Raw genomic sequence first — 18360 nt, 5'->3', positions numbered from 1 at the left:
CCGACTTACCTGCTTGCAGGGAGTCCTCCGACTGGAGACGCTCTGCGGCGCTGCTGTCAGCAGTAGCGTCCGCCAGCAAAACACTGCCAGGTCGTATCATTGGTCATGATATGGTCGGCGGTGTTTTGCTGGCGTGGCGTTGCTGCAGTCAGCAGCGCCACCTTACCGCCATCTGCCACCATGACCGTCGGCGGTGTTCCGCCAGCATTCTGGCGGTATACTGTCGGCGGTCATGATACGTGTAGATGGCTGGTAGCCATGGCGGCAGTATGTTGGCAGCCGTCGCCGTGGCAGTAGGACGTAGTTACCGCCATTGTTGTAATGAGGGCCATAATGTACATTTGCTTGGGCCACCAGTCTGAATCAGCTGTGAATACCAATTCATGCACAATTTCCAGCTTATGAATGAATACAAACTGCCAACCATGTGCAAATTACGCACCCCTTGAGTGTTTACCCATACGATTTGCTTCATGTGGAGCATGCAACAAATCATGCATGCAAGCATCACAACAAATGTGTTTTTGGACCTCAGAAATGGTTGAAAATGCACGCACCCAATTTGAATGTTATCCCCCATTCTGAGTTTCGCCAATCATAATTAAGGACAATTTATTTGCTAAATACCTCACTCCTTTGTATAAGTATTTATCAAATGTGCAATATGCATCCCGAATTATGCAGAACTGAGTATGAGCCCTTAAGTGGTGAAAGCAAACACCTTTGAATTTGCAATATTTACTGTACATCATGTCCATATTTAACATGTCACCTGTAATGTCTTGGATGGAGTCTCCAGGACTACAGCATACCGTACTGTATCATGAACATCTAGTTCCATGGACAAATTCTCTTTCCAGGATATTGTGATTTCTCCCAAGGCTGACTCCGTGATGTGAAGATCAGCAGGAGGAAGGCTCCGATCTGAGGAGGCAAGACCAAGATTTAACGTTAATTTCAAAAAGCATTTGAAAAGACAAATTCTACAGGAAAATATGTGGTAGCAAAATATGTGCTCTTGGAGCCCTAGGATTGATCCATTGCAAAGGCTCACTCTCAAACTGAAGAGCAAGAAAGAGAACCTGTATGAAATTCACATTCATAAATAATTCCATTAAGTAACACTTATCACTGTCTTGAGAAAATCCAGTCATCTGCTAGCCTTAAGCTTGATAAAAAAAGCTTCAGAGCACAATGTAAATTGGAAACTCAACTAGCATAAGCAAGCCAATTGGGTTGACAATTGTACTAAGTACTACTGGATTTCAGTACAGGGGAGCGAGCACCTGACAAATGCACCTTAATATTGCTACAATGAAAAGTAAATTTGAAATTCAATGCTACAGAAAAAGGCAACTGGTTTTATATATACCTTTAATTTTTCAGATGTGTTTATGGACGCCTGCTCCCCAACGCAATGATCTGTTTGCAGACTGTAAAATACCACCTTGTGCATTTTAATGGAAGCAGACAAACATAGCTAAAATATTCCTATGGGTTGATCAATGATGTGATTGACAAAATCACAAGCCAATGGCTAAAGGTTTCAAAACGAAGGAAGTTAATGTCTGGATGAGGCTAGCCCAAAGCCCTTTAAATTAATTATAGAATACATTATGTCCAGAATGGATGGTGCAAGAGCCTTACGCGTTACCCTTAAGAACAACTGTAATCAGACAGTGTACACTACCAATAAAGCAACATTTGGATTGGCTCCTTGCCATCTGGTATATATCCTGGAGATTCACTGCTAATATTGGCATCAAAACTCATTACAGTATAAACCTACATATCACTATGCCCTTTTCCTCTACAAAATCACTATGCCCTTTTCCTCTACAAAATCACTATGCCTGTGAAAATCAGAAAAAAATCAAACAAAGAACTAGAATGTTCTTTGTGCATTCACTGGGATATCTAGTGCTGAAGAAGATAGTTTTAGATTTGTAGGAAAATGGCTCCTTGTTGCATTTACCCCCCACTTTTTGCCTGGTATTGATGCTGACTTGACTGAGAAGTGTGCTGGGACCCTGCTGACCAGGCCCCAGCACCAGTGTTCTTTCACTAAAAATGTACCATTGTTTCCACAATTGGCACACCCCTGGCACACAGATAAGTCCCTTGTAAAAGGTACCAGTGGTACCAAGGGCCCTGTGACCAGGGAAGGTTGCCAAGGGCTGCAGCATGTGCTATGCCACCCTAAGGGACCTCTCACCTAACACATGCACACTGCCATTGCAGATTGTGTGTGTTGGTGGGGAGAAAAAGGCAAAGTCGACATGGCATCCCCCTCAGGATGCCATGTCCACAAAATACTGCCTGTGGCATAGGTAAGACACCCCTCTAGCAGGTCTTACAGCCCTAAGGCAGGGTGCACTATACCACAGGTGACGGCATATCTGCATGAGCAATATGCCCCTAAAGTGTCTAAGTCTATTCTTAGACATTGTAAGTACAGTGTGGCCATATTAAGCATATGGTCTGGGAGTTTGTCAAAAACGAACTCCACAGCTCCATAATGACTACACTGAATACTGGGAAGTTTGGTATCAAACTTCTCAGAATAATAAACCCACACTGATGCCAGTGTTGGATGTATTACAAAATGCACACAGAGGGCATCTTAGAAGATGACCCCTGTATTTTACCCAATCCTTTAGTGCAGGACTGACTGGTCTCTGCCAGCCTACCACTGAGATGAGTTTCTGCCCCCCTGGGTGAGTGCCTTTGTGCTCTCTGTGGACAGAAACAAAGCCAGTACTGGGTGGAGGTGCTTCTCACCTCCCCCTGCAGGAACTATAAAACCTGGCGGTGAGCCTCAAAGACTCATGCCTTTTGTTACAGCACCCCAGGGCATCCCAGCTAATGGAGATGCCCCCACTTTTGGCAGCAAGGCTGGAGGAGATAATTAGAAAAACAAGGAGGAGTCACCCACCAGTCAGGACAGCCCCTAAGGTGTCCTGAGCTGAGGTGACCCCTGCCTTTAGAAATCATGCATCTTGAGTTTGGAGGATTCCCCCAATAGGATTAGGGATGTGTCCCCCTCCCCTCAGGGAGGAGGCACAAACAGGGTGTAGCCACCCTCCAGGACAGCAGCCATTGGCTACTGCCTTCCTGACCTAAACACACCCCTAAGTCTAGTATTTAGGGGCGACCCAGAACCTAGGAAACCAGATTCCTGCAAACTGAAACAAGAAGAAGGACTGCTGACCTGAAAGCCCTGCAGAGATGACGGAGACGACAACTGCTTTGGCCCCAGCCCTACTGGCCTGTCTCCTGACTCAAAGAAAACTGAACAGCAACGCATCCAACAGGGACCAGCGACCTCTGAAGCCTCAGAGGACTGCCCTGAAACCCGAAGGCCCAAGAAACTCCTGAGAACAGCGGCACTGTTCACCCACAGCAACATCTTTGCAACAAAGAAGCAACTTTTAAAGAACTCACTCTTCCCGCCGGAAGTGTGAGAATTCACCCTCTGCACCCGATGCCCCCGGCTCAAGCTCCAGAGAACCAACGCTACAAGGAGGACTACCAGCTGACTGTGACCTTGTGAGTAACCTGAGACGACCCCCCTGCACCCCAAAGCGACACATGCAGACAGAATCCAGAGGCTACCCCTGACCGCGACTGACTGTAACAAGGAACCGGATGCCTGGACCAAGCACTGCACCCGCAGCCCCCAGGGCCAGAAGGAACCAAACCTCAGTGCAGGAGTGACCATCAGGCGAACCTCTGCCTAGCCCAGTTGGTGGCTGGCCCGAGAAGCCCCCCTGCGCCCTGCCTGCACCGCTAGAGTGACCCCCGGGTCCCTCCATTGTTTCTAATACAAAACCCAATGCTTGCTTTGCACACTGCACCCGGCCGCCCCAGTGCCGCTTAGGGTGTGTTTTGTGTGCCTACTTGTGTCCCCCCAGTGCTCTACAAAACCCCCCTGGTCTCCACTCCGAGGACGCGGGTACTTACCTGCTGGCAGACTGGAACCGGGGCACCCCTGTTATTCATAGGCACCTATGTATTTTGGGCACCTCTTTGACCTCTGCACCTGACCGGCCCTGTGCTGCTGGTGTGGTAACTTTGGGGTTGCCTTGAACCCCAACGGTGGGCTGCCTACGCCCAGGAACTTAGACTTGTAAGTGTCTTACTTACCTGACAAACTAACCATTACTCACCTCCCCGAGGAACTGTTGATTTTTGGACTGTGTCCACTTTTAAAATAGCTTATTGCCATTTTAACAAAAACTGTGGATGTTACTGCTCTAATTCAAAGTTCCTTACTTACCTGCGTGGAGTAGCTTGCATTTTATGTATTTACTTCAAATCTTGAACTTGTGGTTCTAAAAATAAATTAAAACTATTCGCCTGGAGTTGTCTTTGAGTGTGTGTTCCTCATTTATTGCCTGTGTGTACAACAAATGCTTAACACTACCCTCTGATAAGCCTACTGCTCGACCACACTACTACAAAAGAGAGTATTATCTGATTTTGCCTCTATCTTACCTCTAAGGGGAACCATTGGACTCTGTGCGCACTATCTCTTACTTTGAGATAGTATATACAGAGCCAACTTCCTACAAGAATAATTTAATCTCCTTTATAGAAGGCTAAATATTTACTTAGAAATGCTTTGTATCTTTGCTGCTACGACATCCTGAAATAAACAAGACACCAAAAACATTGTTTTCCATGTGCTGGTATTATAATTTTAAAAACGTCCCATAAGTCAAAATTGTGTAGTTTATGACAATTTTCACTATTTTAGTCACTGTTTTGTCATACTTTGTCTGTTTTACAAAGTTATTTATTTTAAAGTATTTTAATCATCTTTGAATGTAGTATTTTTGAAGGTATACAGAAAGTTGTTTATAGGCAATAGATATTTCGTCATATGCTCTACAATATCAATGTATTTAAGTCATATTAACAATTATTTTGAAGCCAGTGCACATTCATGCAGGGAGCTGCAACTACCAGCAAATCCTTCTGAAATGTTTCACTACCTTTTGGAGAACAATCCTTTTAATTTTTGAATATGAGATCTGTGTGTAACCAGTTTTACCTAACTCTAAAATAATATGCTTACTTACACTTTTATTTATTTATTTATTTGAGTTCATTCGGTCTAGAAATCTAGACCATTTGAGGTAATAATAACAATCATACATAAAAGAAAAGAGTGATAAAAACATGGTAACAATGTAAAACCAATAGTCGTCAAAACATTCTAGCAATAAGAACAACAGGACAGAGCATTTGATCAAATATATAAATACAATAAAGTAGGACATAAATAGATGTAGTGAAAAAAAGGGGACAGAGCTAAAAATTAAGGTATAAAACTTTTTGTCTGGGGGACCAGTGTGCACGACCAGAAGACAAAAAGACAGAGATAGTCTGATTAGATTAAAAAATAAAAAATAGAATAAAAAACATTATCAGAATACCAATCAAAAAACAGCAGTAAAAGCTATATGGGAAGGCTATATAGGCTAGTGCAGTCTCAGGAAATCATGAAGAAGGCAACAACTTCCTAATGGAAATTTCCTGCTAAAAACAATACAGGAAGATAAAAAGAGCAGATTAAAATCCTTCTAAAGACTAATATAGAGATGACTCAGGAGCTTTTAGATGCAATGAATTTGCGACGGATGTACCAGGTCTCCGATAAGTATTTGGTAACTGGAATGGCTACCCTGGGAGAGAAATCATGCGTGCAGATTCTAATGGCAGTCGCTCTATCCTGAAATGACATATTTTTACAGAGGGGAATAATCCACCTCTTTCTTGGTGTCTTATACAAAGGGCAGAAGAATAATACATGCTCTGATGATTCTTTACAATGTTGGCAGAAAATACACCTTTCATTTGTAGCGATGTTAGATGGCCAATGGGCCGTGAACCCATTGATAGGCAATGTACCATATCTTAACTGCAGGTAAAGAGCGCGGGCATACGGAGGGATAGGGAGGTTCAGGAAATTCTCAGGGCAGGGTTCATGCTTAATTTGAAGAAAATCCATTGTTAACCTACCCGCCCCCTTTTGGTGCAAGGAATCTTCGTTAACTTTCTCCCAATATCTGCTTGTGACAAATCTCCTAGCCTTATCAGGGATTTGATCCGGGTGGTTCCAATAATGGGGAAGACCCATTTTATCCCAGGCGGTTTTCATCTCTTTCAGCCAAGGGATTCTCTCCAATGCCTTGGGGGCAGCTATCAACTCTCTTATAGCCAGCCTATATGGTTCAAGTTCAGCAGATTTCCATAGACGAATCCAGTAGGAAAGGGGTCTTAAGGCCGCTATGGTTTTAATGCCATTTAAACCAAGGTCAAGCCTTAAAGGGGTCATTGGTGTACCTGTACCTAGCCTGGACACCTGCCTAAGGAAAATGTTTTCCTTGGTTTGCAGAATGTCCAGGTTTTTGTTGGACCCCCAAAGTTCCGCTCCATATAAGGCCGCTGCTCTAATTTGAACATTATAAATCTCAGCGAGAATGTTCAGAGGGGGGCTCGGAGCCTTTCTAGATCTACGGACTAAGGCCCCACCTCTTTGGCTTATGATCAGAGCCCCTTTATCAATAGCTGCCTTCCATTTGCCTGATGTAGATAATCTGAGACCCAAATAGTCAAACTCTTCAACTTTCTCCAATGGGGTTGAATTCATCTTAATATCAGTACGCAATCGTTTTTTAGAGTTAGTGAATATCATGAATTTAGTTTTCTTAATGTTTACTTCTAAACCATAGTCGCTACAGTAAGCACAGAACTGGTTGATCAGGTGTTGAATTCCCATTGGCGATTTTGACAATAGGATCGTATCATCTGCATAAAGCAGACAGGGGATTTTTTTCCCACCCAGTTTCGGAGAATCATTTATGCAGTTCTCTAGGTAGTGGATACAATTATTAATGTAGAGCAGAAAAAGAGTAGGTGCCAAAACACAACCTTGTCTAACTCCTTTTTTGATAGCTACAGGGTCAGTCAGCTCGCCCCCTTGTCCACACCTGATTTGGGCAAAGGTATTTTGGTGCAATTGAGCTATAAGTTTCAGGAGGCCAAATGGCACTCCCATGTTTGATAAGGTTGACCACAGCAGATTCCTGGGGATCAGGTCAAATGCGGCTCTTAGATCTACAAAGACCACATAAAGGTTACCCCTCCCCAGGTCAACATTCTTCCATTTTATAGACATAAATCTTAGGGCTTGGTCAACTGTGCTCACTGCGGGTCTGAAACCCGCTTGTAAGTCAGAAAGAGCTTCAAACTCAATAATCCATTCCTCAAGGTGGGACAGAAGATGTTTCGCATACATTTTTTGAAAGTTATCGAGGAGACTGATTGGACGGTAGTTAGCTGGAGTGTTTGGATTTCCTTTTTTAAAGATCGGTACAATTTCAGCCCCTTTCCAAGTAGATGGAACTGGAGCGCCCGCTGCGATTGCATTGCAGATAAAATTGGGGTAGGGAGCCCATATGTCAGGTCTAGATTTATATAGATCACCTGGAATTTTATCTGGGCCAGGAGCCTTCCCCCATTTCAGGGAGTCTATTGCAGCTCTAGTTTCGGATAGAGAAAATGAAATTGGAATGATCTTTTGGTTTAATGAATCATTGGGGGGCCACAGAGAAACTTCTGGTGGACCTCCATAAAGTTGCCCAAAATGCTCTACCCAAGTTGCTGAGAGGATTGTAGAGCCAGGCGCGGCAGGAGAGTCAATGTCATTGTCAGCTATTAGTTTCCAAAACCTGGATGTATTATTAGATAAAGCTGAATCCAGAATAGTGGCCCATCTGGCCTCCTCCCAGCTTCTGCGTGCCTTTGAGCATTCCTTCTTATAAGCGCCCCTGGCTATTCTCAGTGTCGCAGCGTGGCCTTCTTTAATTGCGTCCAGGAGAGCTAATTGTGCTATTCTGCAAGAGTTATTGAACCAAGGAGCATTGTATTTTTTTTTGAAGTTGTTGGCAGTCTCTATTATAAAAAGTTGTTTTAAAGATTGGAACAGATCAGTATGGGCTGTGAGAAGGCTGACGCCCTCCTCAGACTCGTCTAACCGGGTCATACACTCCATATGCTTTGCAAGCAAGCTATAAATAGATGCCAGATGATTAGGGGAGGAGATAACAGATTCCCATTTAAGATTGCATCTATTATTAGTTAGGGCTAGATGGGAAGCATTAGACCTAGGGTGAGGTACTATGAGTGAAGGAAAAAGACCTCTGGTTGATAGAATCAGAGGATCGTGGTCGCTCACGGGCTGCTCCTCTACCCTCATATCTACCATGTATCGCCAAAGGCGGATATCAAGAAATATGTAGTCAATGCGACTGCTATATTCTCCGCGCCTAAAAGTGGGTCGCAAAATAGTATCCGAATGTGAGCGGCCATTACAGGCTCGGAGGCCATGGGCTAGTGCAATGTCAGCCAAAAAGCGCGCAGATTTGTTCAATCTTGGTTTTTTGTTGGAGACTAGTTGGGGGATGCCCCAATGGGCATCCTCTTCTTTACAAATTCCTTGGACTAGAGGATTGGGTTCAAAAGTAACATTAACATCTCCTCCAATTAAGACAAAAAAGGAGGGATTCCTTTTAAGAAGATAGTCCAAATTCGACAGAACGTCAGGCTCAGAGTGGGGGCTCGCATTCCTGTTATAGATATTTATTAACAGGAGGGGTTTTTCTTCAGAAATCATTAACAATAAAGCTTGCAGGTCCGGGCAACCTGTATCTAATTCTTCTATCTTACATCTGAGAGAAGTGTTTAGCCACACAAGCAACCCTCCCGAAGGTCTCCCAGAGGATGACTTGCGGGCCGAAACCCAATAGCTTTTGAAACCGAGTCTATATTTGGGTTCTAATGCCCATGTTTCTTGAAAAAGACAGATCAAGTGATCATCAATAAGGTTACCCCAACCTGGGCTTTGTAATTTGCTTTCCAATCCAGCTATGTTCCAGCTGAGTACCTTATCGAGATCCTCTGAGCATGAGGACCCAACTTTATTCTGGGAATACAAAATACTAGGGGGGGGACTATTAAAGACCATGATGCTTCCCTCGGGTGGGTTAAGACCAAGAGATTTCTCGTTCTGTGTCTTTAGAACCACGCTAGATGTAACCCCAACACTGTTTGGATTTGGTGAAATGACCATACTGATGTGACCCAAGGTATAGGGAGCAATTGACAAATTAGAAATGCATTCCTCAGTTGCTTGACATGTTGAACTTGTGGGTGAACCCGGGACAACAAAATCTGCCAAGATGTTAAGGCCAATAGAGCAAATGGACTCAGCTTCACAGTTAGACAGTACCACATCCTGAAAGGCGTCTCCTAGTCAATCTGCCTCAGAGAGAGAAGATAGGGGACGTCTAGGACCAGTTACGGGGGTAGGCAGTGTATAAGTAACCGAACCAGCCCCGTATGATGGTGATGGTTGGGTACTCCAGGACGACATGGAAGGTGGATAGAACACTTGTAACCTGCAAAGAGAAGTTTTGCCAGTTGTAGGATAAGGTCTGTTAGCAATTAAAGAAAGTCGTTGAACAAGATCGGGGTAATTAAAATTAATGACAATACAGTCCCCAGATCCAATCTTCGCTAGAGGACCTACCCACCCAACCCTTCTCACCATCAATATCGAAGGTGACATGGAAAAGGCAAACCCCGCATTCACATGCAACCAGTGAATAACCTTGTTTTTAAGTTCAAAAAAAGATTCAGAAAAATGAGGTTTGAGTTCGGGAACATTGGATATAATAAGAACATAAGGGCATGATTCAGGTGGTAAATGAAGCACTTTAGGTTCTTGAGAGTCCCTACTCTTATCCTTCTTCTGGTATGCTGGTTGTGAGAATTCCCTAATAGGGGTGCCGTCTCCCGACTTAGTTACTGGATTATTCCATGAGGCAGTTCCTTTTGGTAAGGGAGCTAAGGCCATGTGGGGCTTATTCGTCAGGATACTGGGAGTTTTAGCGGAACTAGGCCGGTCGTGAGTTAAAATAGGAGGAAAAATTTTGGGTATTTGGCCAGTGTGACTATTGGAAGCAAAAGAATCATGATTAGGTTGAATTTCTACAGGTAAAGAAATTATAGGTAGCTGCCTGCTCGTGAGACTTTCAAGTTTGTCCTCAATTATTTGAAGACGGTTAGAGATAGGAAGAAGTAATTTAGAGAGCTCATCTCTTATGAGATCCCTAATAGACTCATTTACATAGGGGTTAATGGTATTATGTAAGGAGATTGATGCCATATCATTAGTAGAAGGTTGGGCCAAGTTGGAGGGACTCAGGGTTCTGGAGCGTTTATTTTTGAGGACAGATTCCCTTCGCTTCCTTTTCCCTTTAGTATTGGATTCAGTTAAAGTAAGGGAACCTTCTGTTGAGGGACACTGGGCCAACAAGGTTGGTGCGACACCAATGGCAGGTGCATTTGGAGTTACATCTTGGATCTCTTGAGGAGTTTTAGACGGAGGAGGGGAAGGGATAAACGGTACCGACTGGAGCTCTAGTCGCGGGTGGGGCTGTGAAACTGGGCTATCATGGGCTAGACTTATGGATGCGGAAGGAGGGGCGGTAAGGCGTCGTTGCACTAATTCTATTTCTCTTTCAAGTTCCCCAACGGCCTTTTGTAAAAAGCATTCCAGGGTTTTGTTAGAGTGCAGTTTCCCATCCAATCCCCCCCCACGTCATCGGCCCATTTTGCCAAAAAACCAAGGGCCTTTAATGAGCTCCTGAATAATAGTGATGGTTGGGCCTTTTGGAACCCAACTTCTGCCCCAAGCAAGCGTTAAGTGGACTTCTCAAGTCCTGCTATTTGCGGATCTCAGGGACGAAACTACGGTCAAAGGCCCAGGTACATATATGTGTGTGTAGTTTGGCCCAATCCACTTTTCGTGAGCAGGCAGGCACAGGGCGGAAAATGAATGGAGAGTTCCAACCCCTGCGCCACGTTCCACCTACCAAAAAGACAAATTTACGGTTGGAAAATATATGGGGATTAGTGGGAGATTCAAGTAGGAGCACAACGGGGCGAACAAAGGCGGGTTTATATTGGTAATTAACCACGAGCTAGGTAGAGGCCTAGAGCTTTGAAGGAAAACTACCCCAACACTGTGTGAATAGGCTTGAGTATGTCCTTCAGGCAGTCAAATACAGAGTGGTTATCTGGGACCACAGTTAAAAATAAGTGTCAGAGGGGTGGCCCTGCCCTGCCTCTTCCTGGCAATGACGGGCAAGGACGGGCCCGCCCTTGGCCCGGGCTTCGCCCGGGCGCCGCCCGCGCGCGTCCCGCGGAGCGGGAGCGCACACGCAGTTTTAAAGGGCTCCTGCCCTGATCAAAAGGCAGCTCACAGCTGCTGCCCGTCACCTCCTCCGGCCCCTGCAAGTTTCGGCGTTTCCCGCGGAGCGGGAGCGCACACGCAGTTTTAAAGGGCTCCTGCCCTGATCAAAAGGCAGCTCACAGCTGCTGCCCGTCACCTCCTCCGGCCCCTGCAAGTTTCGGCGTTTCCCGCGGAGCGGGAGCGCACACGCAGTTTTAAAGGGCTCCTGCCCTGATCAAAAGGCAGCTCACAGCTGCTGCCCGTCACCTCCTCCGGCCCCTGCAAGTTTCGGCGTTTCCCGCGGAGCGGGAGCGCACACGCAGTTTTAAAGGGCTCCTGCCCTGATCAAAAGGCAGATCACAGCTGCTGCCCGTCACCTCCTCCGGCCCCTGCAAGTTTCGGCGTTACACTTAAATGGAAGATTAAAAACACCTTTGATATCTACCAAAACTTTACTATTTTAAAATTAGGGAGTTATTAAACAAGATGGGAAAAATGGGTATCCTGAGTACCTAGAGATGGAAAGGAGATGCTGGACTAATGTATGGATTGCACCCTACAACCATTTTTAACCTCTTTAAGAATATCTTATGTCTCGAATAGCTACAAACTGTAGCATCTTCTATGAGTTATAAGAGAAAATGGTGACTGAAAACAGTTTTCTTTCACACATAGTTCATCAAATCAAACCACATTAGAACCCATCATCAAAAAGTAATGCTTTACAATGGGAGTAAAAGCAACTTTCATCCATTGTATTTGCTGCTTTGTGTGCCCTCAAATCCAGGCAATCACCACAATGTATTTGAATTTTAAAATTTGCTGGAGGCGTATGACCAAAGAAATCCAACAGCTGTGCTTCTTGTAACCTTCCACCTAAGTAGTTTAGTTAGAAATGCCTTGAATCTTTGCTACTACGACATCCTGAAATAAACAAGACACCAAAAACATTGTTTTCCATGTGCTGGTATTATAATTTTAAAAACGTCCCATAAGTCAAAATTGTGTAGTTTATGACAATATTCACTATTTTAGTCACTGTTTTGTCATACTTTGTCTGTTTTACAATGTTATTTATTTAAAGTATTTTAATAATCTTTGAATGTAGTATTTTTGAAGGTATACAGAAAGTCATTTTATAGGCAATAGATATTTCATCATATGCTCTACAATATTGATGTATTTAAATCATATTAACAATGATTTTGAAGCCAGTGAACATTCATGCAGGGAGCTGCAACTATCAGCAAATCCTTTTGAAATGTTTCACTACCTTTTGGAGAACAATCCTTTTAATTTTTGAATATGAGATCTGTGTGTAAACAGCTTTACCTAGCTCTAAAATAATATACTTTCTTCATTTTAAAATTAGGGAGTTATTCAACAAGATGGGTATCCTGAGTACCTAGAGATGGAAAGGAGATGCTGGACTAATGTATGGATTGCACATTACAACTATTTTTAGCCTCTTTAAGAATATCTTATGTCTCGAATAGCTACAAACTGTAGCATCTCCTATGAGTTATAAGAGAAAATGATGACTGAAAACAGTTTTCTTTCAAACATAGTTCATCAAATCAAACCACATTAGAACCCATCATCAAAAAGTAATGCTTTACAATGTGAGTAAAACAACTTTCATCCATTTTATTTGCTGCTTTGTGTGCCCTCAAATCCAGGCAATCACCACAATGCATTTGAATTTAAAAATGTGCTGAAGGCGTATGACCAAAGAAATCCAACAGTTGTGCTTCTTGTAACCTTCCACCTAAGTAGTCCCATGAAAAACATACCACCTCACAAAAAAATTGTGATTTTCACCAGAAATTTTAAGGGTCTGTTTTACTAAAGCAATATTATCTAAATGGGAGGGCTTTCTCAGGTGGTTATCAGTGGGGGCTCCTCCGTTTGGGCAGAGGAGCGTCACCCCCCAACTAGCAGCGGCAACTGCAAAACCTTTTAAAGAAAATGATACAAAACTATGTTTATTATCGTTTTCTTTAAAAAGGGCAGGGCCACGGGGTGACGTGCACTGCACTCCCCCTTCACAGCGCATGTGTGTTTGGCCGGCCATCTCGGGCCGGCCAAACACACATGCGCTGTAGGCTCTCTCCAGCCCTGCAACACAGTTGCTGGGCTGGAGAGAGCCTGCACAGGCTCCCAGTCTGGGTGCTCCCAGCCAATCTTTGTGCTGCTCTGCGTCAGGATTGGTGCAGGGCAGGCTTGGAGCCTGTTCCTGCAGAGGCTGAGGAGCGTTGAGCGACAGGGAGCGGTGGAGGAGGTAAGTGCTTTTTTTTTTAAATTAAATTTAATGTTTATTCCCTCCCGCCTCCCCTACCCCCCCCCCCCCCCTTCCACGGCCCTTAAGCCGCTACTGGTGGTTATTGAAGATGGTGGAGCAGGGCACTTTGCTTCCCCTCAGAAAACACCTGGTTAATAATCACCTGGGAGTGTTTGCCCCCTTTTTAGTAGGAGATATGGTCGAGAGGCTAAGCTGGGAGTTTGGAATCTGGAGACCTAGATTTGAGCTATTACCGTGGTACATGAGGGAGAATCATCTGTTTGTTGAAATGACCTATTCTCCTCATCTCGAAAATGTAATAGCAAATTCGTGCAGTGTAAATCTCCACTTTTCCACTAGCTTCTTAACATACAGGGCCCAATTAGCAAGCTCGGTTTGTGCTACATAACAAATACAATAAACAGCAAATGTCCCAAATGGCTAATAAAAATGTTACTGGATTAAATATTGTGACGTATGTATCTACAGTGTCTTAAACAACTATTATTCAGAAGCCTACGTTTAAAAGAATAGGGAAGGCGCATTGGTCGGGCATCCTCTCCTGCTGCAGCTATTCAAGATAGAACAGTGGTTCCCAAAGGTGGCCAGAGTTTCACATGTTGTCACCCTCAAGGGTCTCATCTCCGAGTTCACTCAGCTTAAATAAGGGGCCAAGTAACCTTGTTCTATGGGATTAGCTTTCGTCTAGTGTTGACCCTGGGTAATTTAACACATCAGCGCTTGTGGACTTTGTTGAATATCTTTGTACTATAATGGGTATTAATTTAGAACACATCTTGCCTTAAGGGGCAGTGGAGTGCTGTGCATCGCTACATGTATGGGTGTACCACGTCAGGTTACTGAAGTATGTGAAGATGTTTAAAAACAGAGTCACAAGACACTGGAGACTAATATTAAGATAGATTTCATTCATTATGACCTGCTGCATCTTTTGCTCACTGCATAATGATAGCTTTGTCCTGTCTAGTATGAATGATATAGGGAATGTGGTGGTAAGCTATTTTACTATGATGAGACATACTGTATTTTAGGAGACAATATTGGCATGTTGAGAAGATACGTTGAGATTGATTTCTCTTTCTCATTATCATTTTAGATAGAGGTGAACATGTTACTGAAAGCTCGAGCCAGGCTAGTGCCAGATGCTTGGCTCTGGATCAGCTCTAGGTCCTCTTGGAACCTATAGCTCAAAAAGGCCCAAGCACTCACTGGAGCCGATAGAGGTGATGTGGCCTAGAGATTGCAGGTGCTGACCATGCAACATGGGGTACCAGGTTCAAACCCTGGCCTCCCTTCGACATCCTAAAAATTCTGGTAACCCTCCCTTTGCCATTAAAAAACAGTCTAATCTGGTCTGTGTCTACTGTGAAGCACTCATGTATTTGGACATGGTTTACGCTATGTGAAACTCTAAACAATACAATGTGAATACTGTCGCCTCCGTTCTAAACTCACCCTCCAAGAATTAAGGACAAAACATTAACTATGCTGTCAGAAAGAGATACCCATCTAAAGGGTAGAATGGAAGATCCTGCTCAATCTTGGCTTCCAGGCTTGACAAAAGTTGTGTGATCCTAGGCAAATACTATATTCCAGTGGACCTCCTATTTCTTGATTATCAAGTATGAACGCACCTTCACATATGTGGATTCAGGAAGTGTAGGATACTCATGACAACCCTTACCCCACTAATAGTATTGTTATCAGGGTTGGAATGTTTTGAAGTGCAAGTTTAAAAACTTGCTGTTAAATACTTCTGAAATATTCCGATGTACCACAAAAGACATCCGTGTATTAAAGACATACATTATATTGAATTGAATTTGAAAGGCGTCTTATCGTATTCTAAAATTATCTTTGTTGCATAAATGGCTTTTTAATATTAAAACACAAAAGAGAGTGGTGGGAGTGACACAACCCCACACGTACTCCCGAGAGAAATGAGCACATCCATATACTACTGGAAGTGTGGGATGATAAAATGAGGGTAAAACTGGATTAGTGGACCCTCGACTAGTGGTGCTGACAGCGCGTAATTGCTAGATAAGGGGCTGTGTGTAGAGAGTGTCTATGGTAGTGGCTGTGTCTACAAGAGGGAGTTCCTTTTATGGACTAGGTGGTCTCACACACAGAATACTGTCATGCTTCATCATTTGACCACCTAGCCCCACTCAGGTAAGATAGTACTACCTGGGCAGACTCAACCTCGTTGTTAAAGGAACGACAGAGGGAGTGCTGAAATAAATCTAACTGGTGCAGGTTTTGTCTACCTAAAATCTGTCCTCTTGGGTGCCAGGCGACTGGAAGCAGCAAACATTTTGTGGCGGTTACCAACTTGTCAGTTTTTTCTCTTTCAGCTCTTCTGTCCTGGAGCTGGTTCCAGGAAATCAGGTGACTGATCCTTGGAATCCTTGATGTTGTTGTATGTCAGAAATCAGCATTTCCTTGAGCCAGGAGCTGTAGGCCCTGTCCAAACTTTGTTAGCTCAAAGTGCAATAAGTGCAGTCCTTCAGAGTGTGCAGCCTCTCTTTGTGTGGATCCAAGGGTAGCTGGACAGTCATTGTCCGTTCTCTCCTCTCTGATTCCAGAGTTAGCTAAGGGTCATAGTGCCAGAGATGCCCCATATATCTCAGGAAAGTCCTCTAAGGTGCCACACGGTCACTAGGCAATCGGCTACTGGTTCCCTCCTACTAAGTGATGAAGTTCATCTGATGCGTGGCACCTGGCTATCCCAGAACACCACATGCTTGCCTCTTTCAAGATGGCACAAACCTTCCTCCATCATTAGGAGCTTGGTCGCCCACCCTAGAGGTGTGGCTACCTGAGAGCTAGGCAGCCAGATAAAACTGGCTATGGGACAAGTTTTCCCTCTCTAGCCCTGTCTCCAAGCTATATAAAGGAACAAAAGGCATCCTGCTCAGGGGTCTTGGGCCAGGCAGCCCATCGAAGGTGGCTTCCCATTTGAAGCTCACCTCAGGGCTAACCCCCCAAGTGACTATCCTGACTGAGGAGGTGACACCTTGCTACTGCAACACTGCCTTTGTTCCTGAGTCTGGGAGTCATTCACATGTCTCCCCAGGTGATCAGAAAGCTGTCTGTGTGTGTGTGCCCTTGTGATGCTACTGGACGAGCTGAGCACAGATTGGCAACTTTCTAAATGTTTCCTACCTTTAATAGTGACATTAATTTCGACCTGACCATCAGGTCTCATTCAATGCTATGATTACTTCGATACCTTACATGACTCAGTTAGGGAGTCCCATTCAAAAGTTTGCTGGGTTGGGACTCTAACTCTGTGTTAACCAATAGTGTTACTAACTTTACCTGCAGCAAAACAACAATTTGGAAGTGTTGCTGTTAAGAAATATCTGAAAGCATGTCTTACTTAATAAAATACAGCTCCCTGCCATAGGAATCTGTAGACCTTCCTCAGGGGAGACATATATAATGGTAAGGGATAGAGTGACTTTGCCGTTGGTTTAAATGGGTAAGTAGAATTGGCAGTGAGAACACTGTCCTTCCAGTCTACAGTGGCAGACTGAGAGTCATTCTTTTTACTTTGTCACACAAGTGTGGCACAAACAGTTCTGCTTCCCTGAGTGGATCTCCATCTTACATACCCTGGGTACCACATAGTAAGGACTTCAGACCTTGGCAATCCAATTCGAAATGTGATTTGTATAGGGTTAAAGCACTGGCACTGAGGTCCGGTTAACAGGCCTCAGCGCACTCTCAGAGTCGCAAACCAGAAGTTCTACCTACAACGGGCCCTCCTTCATTGAGTCATCAGAGGAAACCTTCCTTTGATGGAGTTAAGGGGAGCACTGTTGACTGAAACCTTAAGGTCCTACCTTAAGGTCCTCCCATTTCTGAATGAGGACGGTGGACCAACGGTTTGATAAACAGAGCACTCCGTCACTTTTGCAATGGAGTACCCTGTCCGTCAACCTCTAAACGGGGCCCTTCTGTTTTTTTCCCTTCACAGCTTGACATCTCCTTCATCCAGTAAAAAAAACAGAAATCAACATAATGTTTACTGATATCAATACAACAGTGTGCTGGTATTCATTTTCCTACAGACAAATATGTGTGAGTATGTATAAACATTAAGTTGAGTTTCTATTTATTACCCATATGACTCTCAAAGAGATTTTTGATCTCAAAACATTTTACATTTTTTAACGGGTATTATATTATTTTTTGGCTCTGCTGCCTTCCGTTCGGAATGCCAATTGTGGTTCACAATGAAAACACAACTGAGGTGTTTACACTCAACATGATGATAACAGACGAGAAAATTGTGACAAGGTAAGTGTCAGACAATACTTTTCTACGAGGAAAAGGTATGTCCCCAGGGCAAATGTCTGTATTCCTGACATAAAGCTCAGGTGCTTCTGATGGGATAACAACGGTTCTGTATTGTATAAACCCCAGCAGTAACAGAAGGCCAACCATAATAAACCAGGCCTTTTGGAATGTACATTGGTATTTAATTTTGTGACTTAGTCGCGACACACAAGATGACACACTCATATAGTACCGTGCCGCACTTAAAGCAGGAAATGTCTAAGGGCTGTGTTTCTGCCACTCTCAACAACATGTGGACAGTGGCCGACAATCATGCATACCTCACACAATGTGTCCCAATGTATTAAGAGAAGTAACAATAATGTATCAAGCAGGTCCTGAACTTGAAAATCTGCTGGCCAGCAGTTACTGGGCTCAACAATGTTTACAAGTCTGTGAAAGAAAA

The 18360-nt window shown here is 43.9% G+C and overlaps 1 protein-coding gene across 1 annotated transcript in view; it reads right to left on the bottom strand.

Annotated features, from left to right (window-relative positions):
- IL5RA (interleukin 5 receptor subunit alpha) overlaps positions 1–18360 on the bottom strand; it is a 295593-nt gene that overhangs the window by 215449 nt on the left and 61784 nt on the right. The window contains exon 3 of the mRNA XM_069206360.1: positions 773–924. Coding sequence (XP_069062461.1) covers positions 773–924 — 152 coding nt within the window. The remainder of the gene's footprint in view (positions 1–772; positions 925–18360) is intronic.

Source organism: Pleurodeles waltl, chromosome 9, assembly GCF_031143425.1.
Source record: "Pleurodeles waltl isolate 20211129_DDA chromosome 9, aPleWal1.hap1.20221129, whole genome shotgun sequence".
NCBI classification, from domain to species: Eukaryota; Metazoa; Chordata; class Amphibia; order Caudata; family Salamandridae; genus Pleurodeles; species Pleurodeles waltl.
The sequence above is the reverse complement of the archived record's forward strand: the minus strand, read 5'-3'. Positions and strand labels throughout refer to the sequence as shown.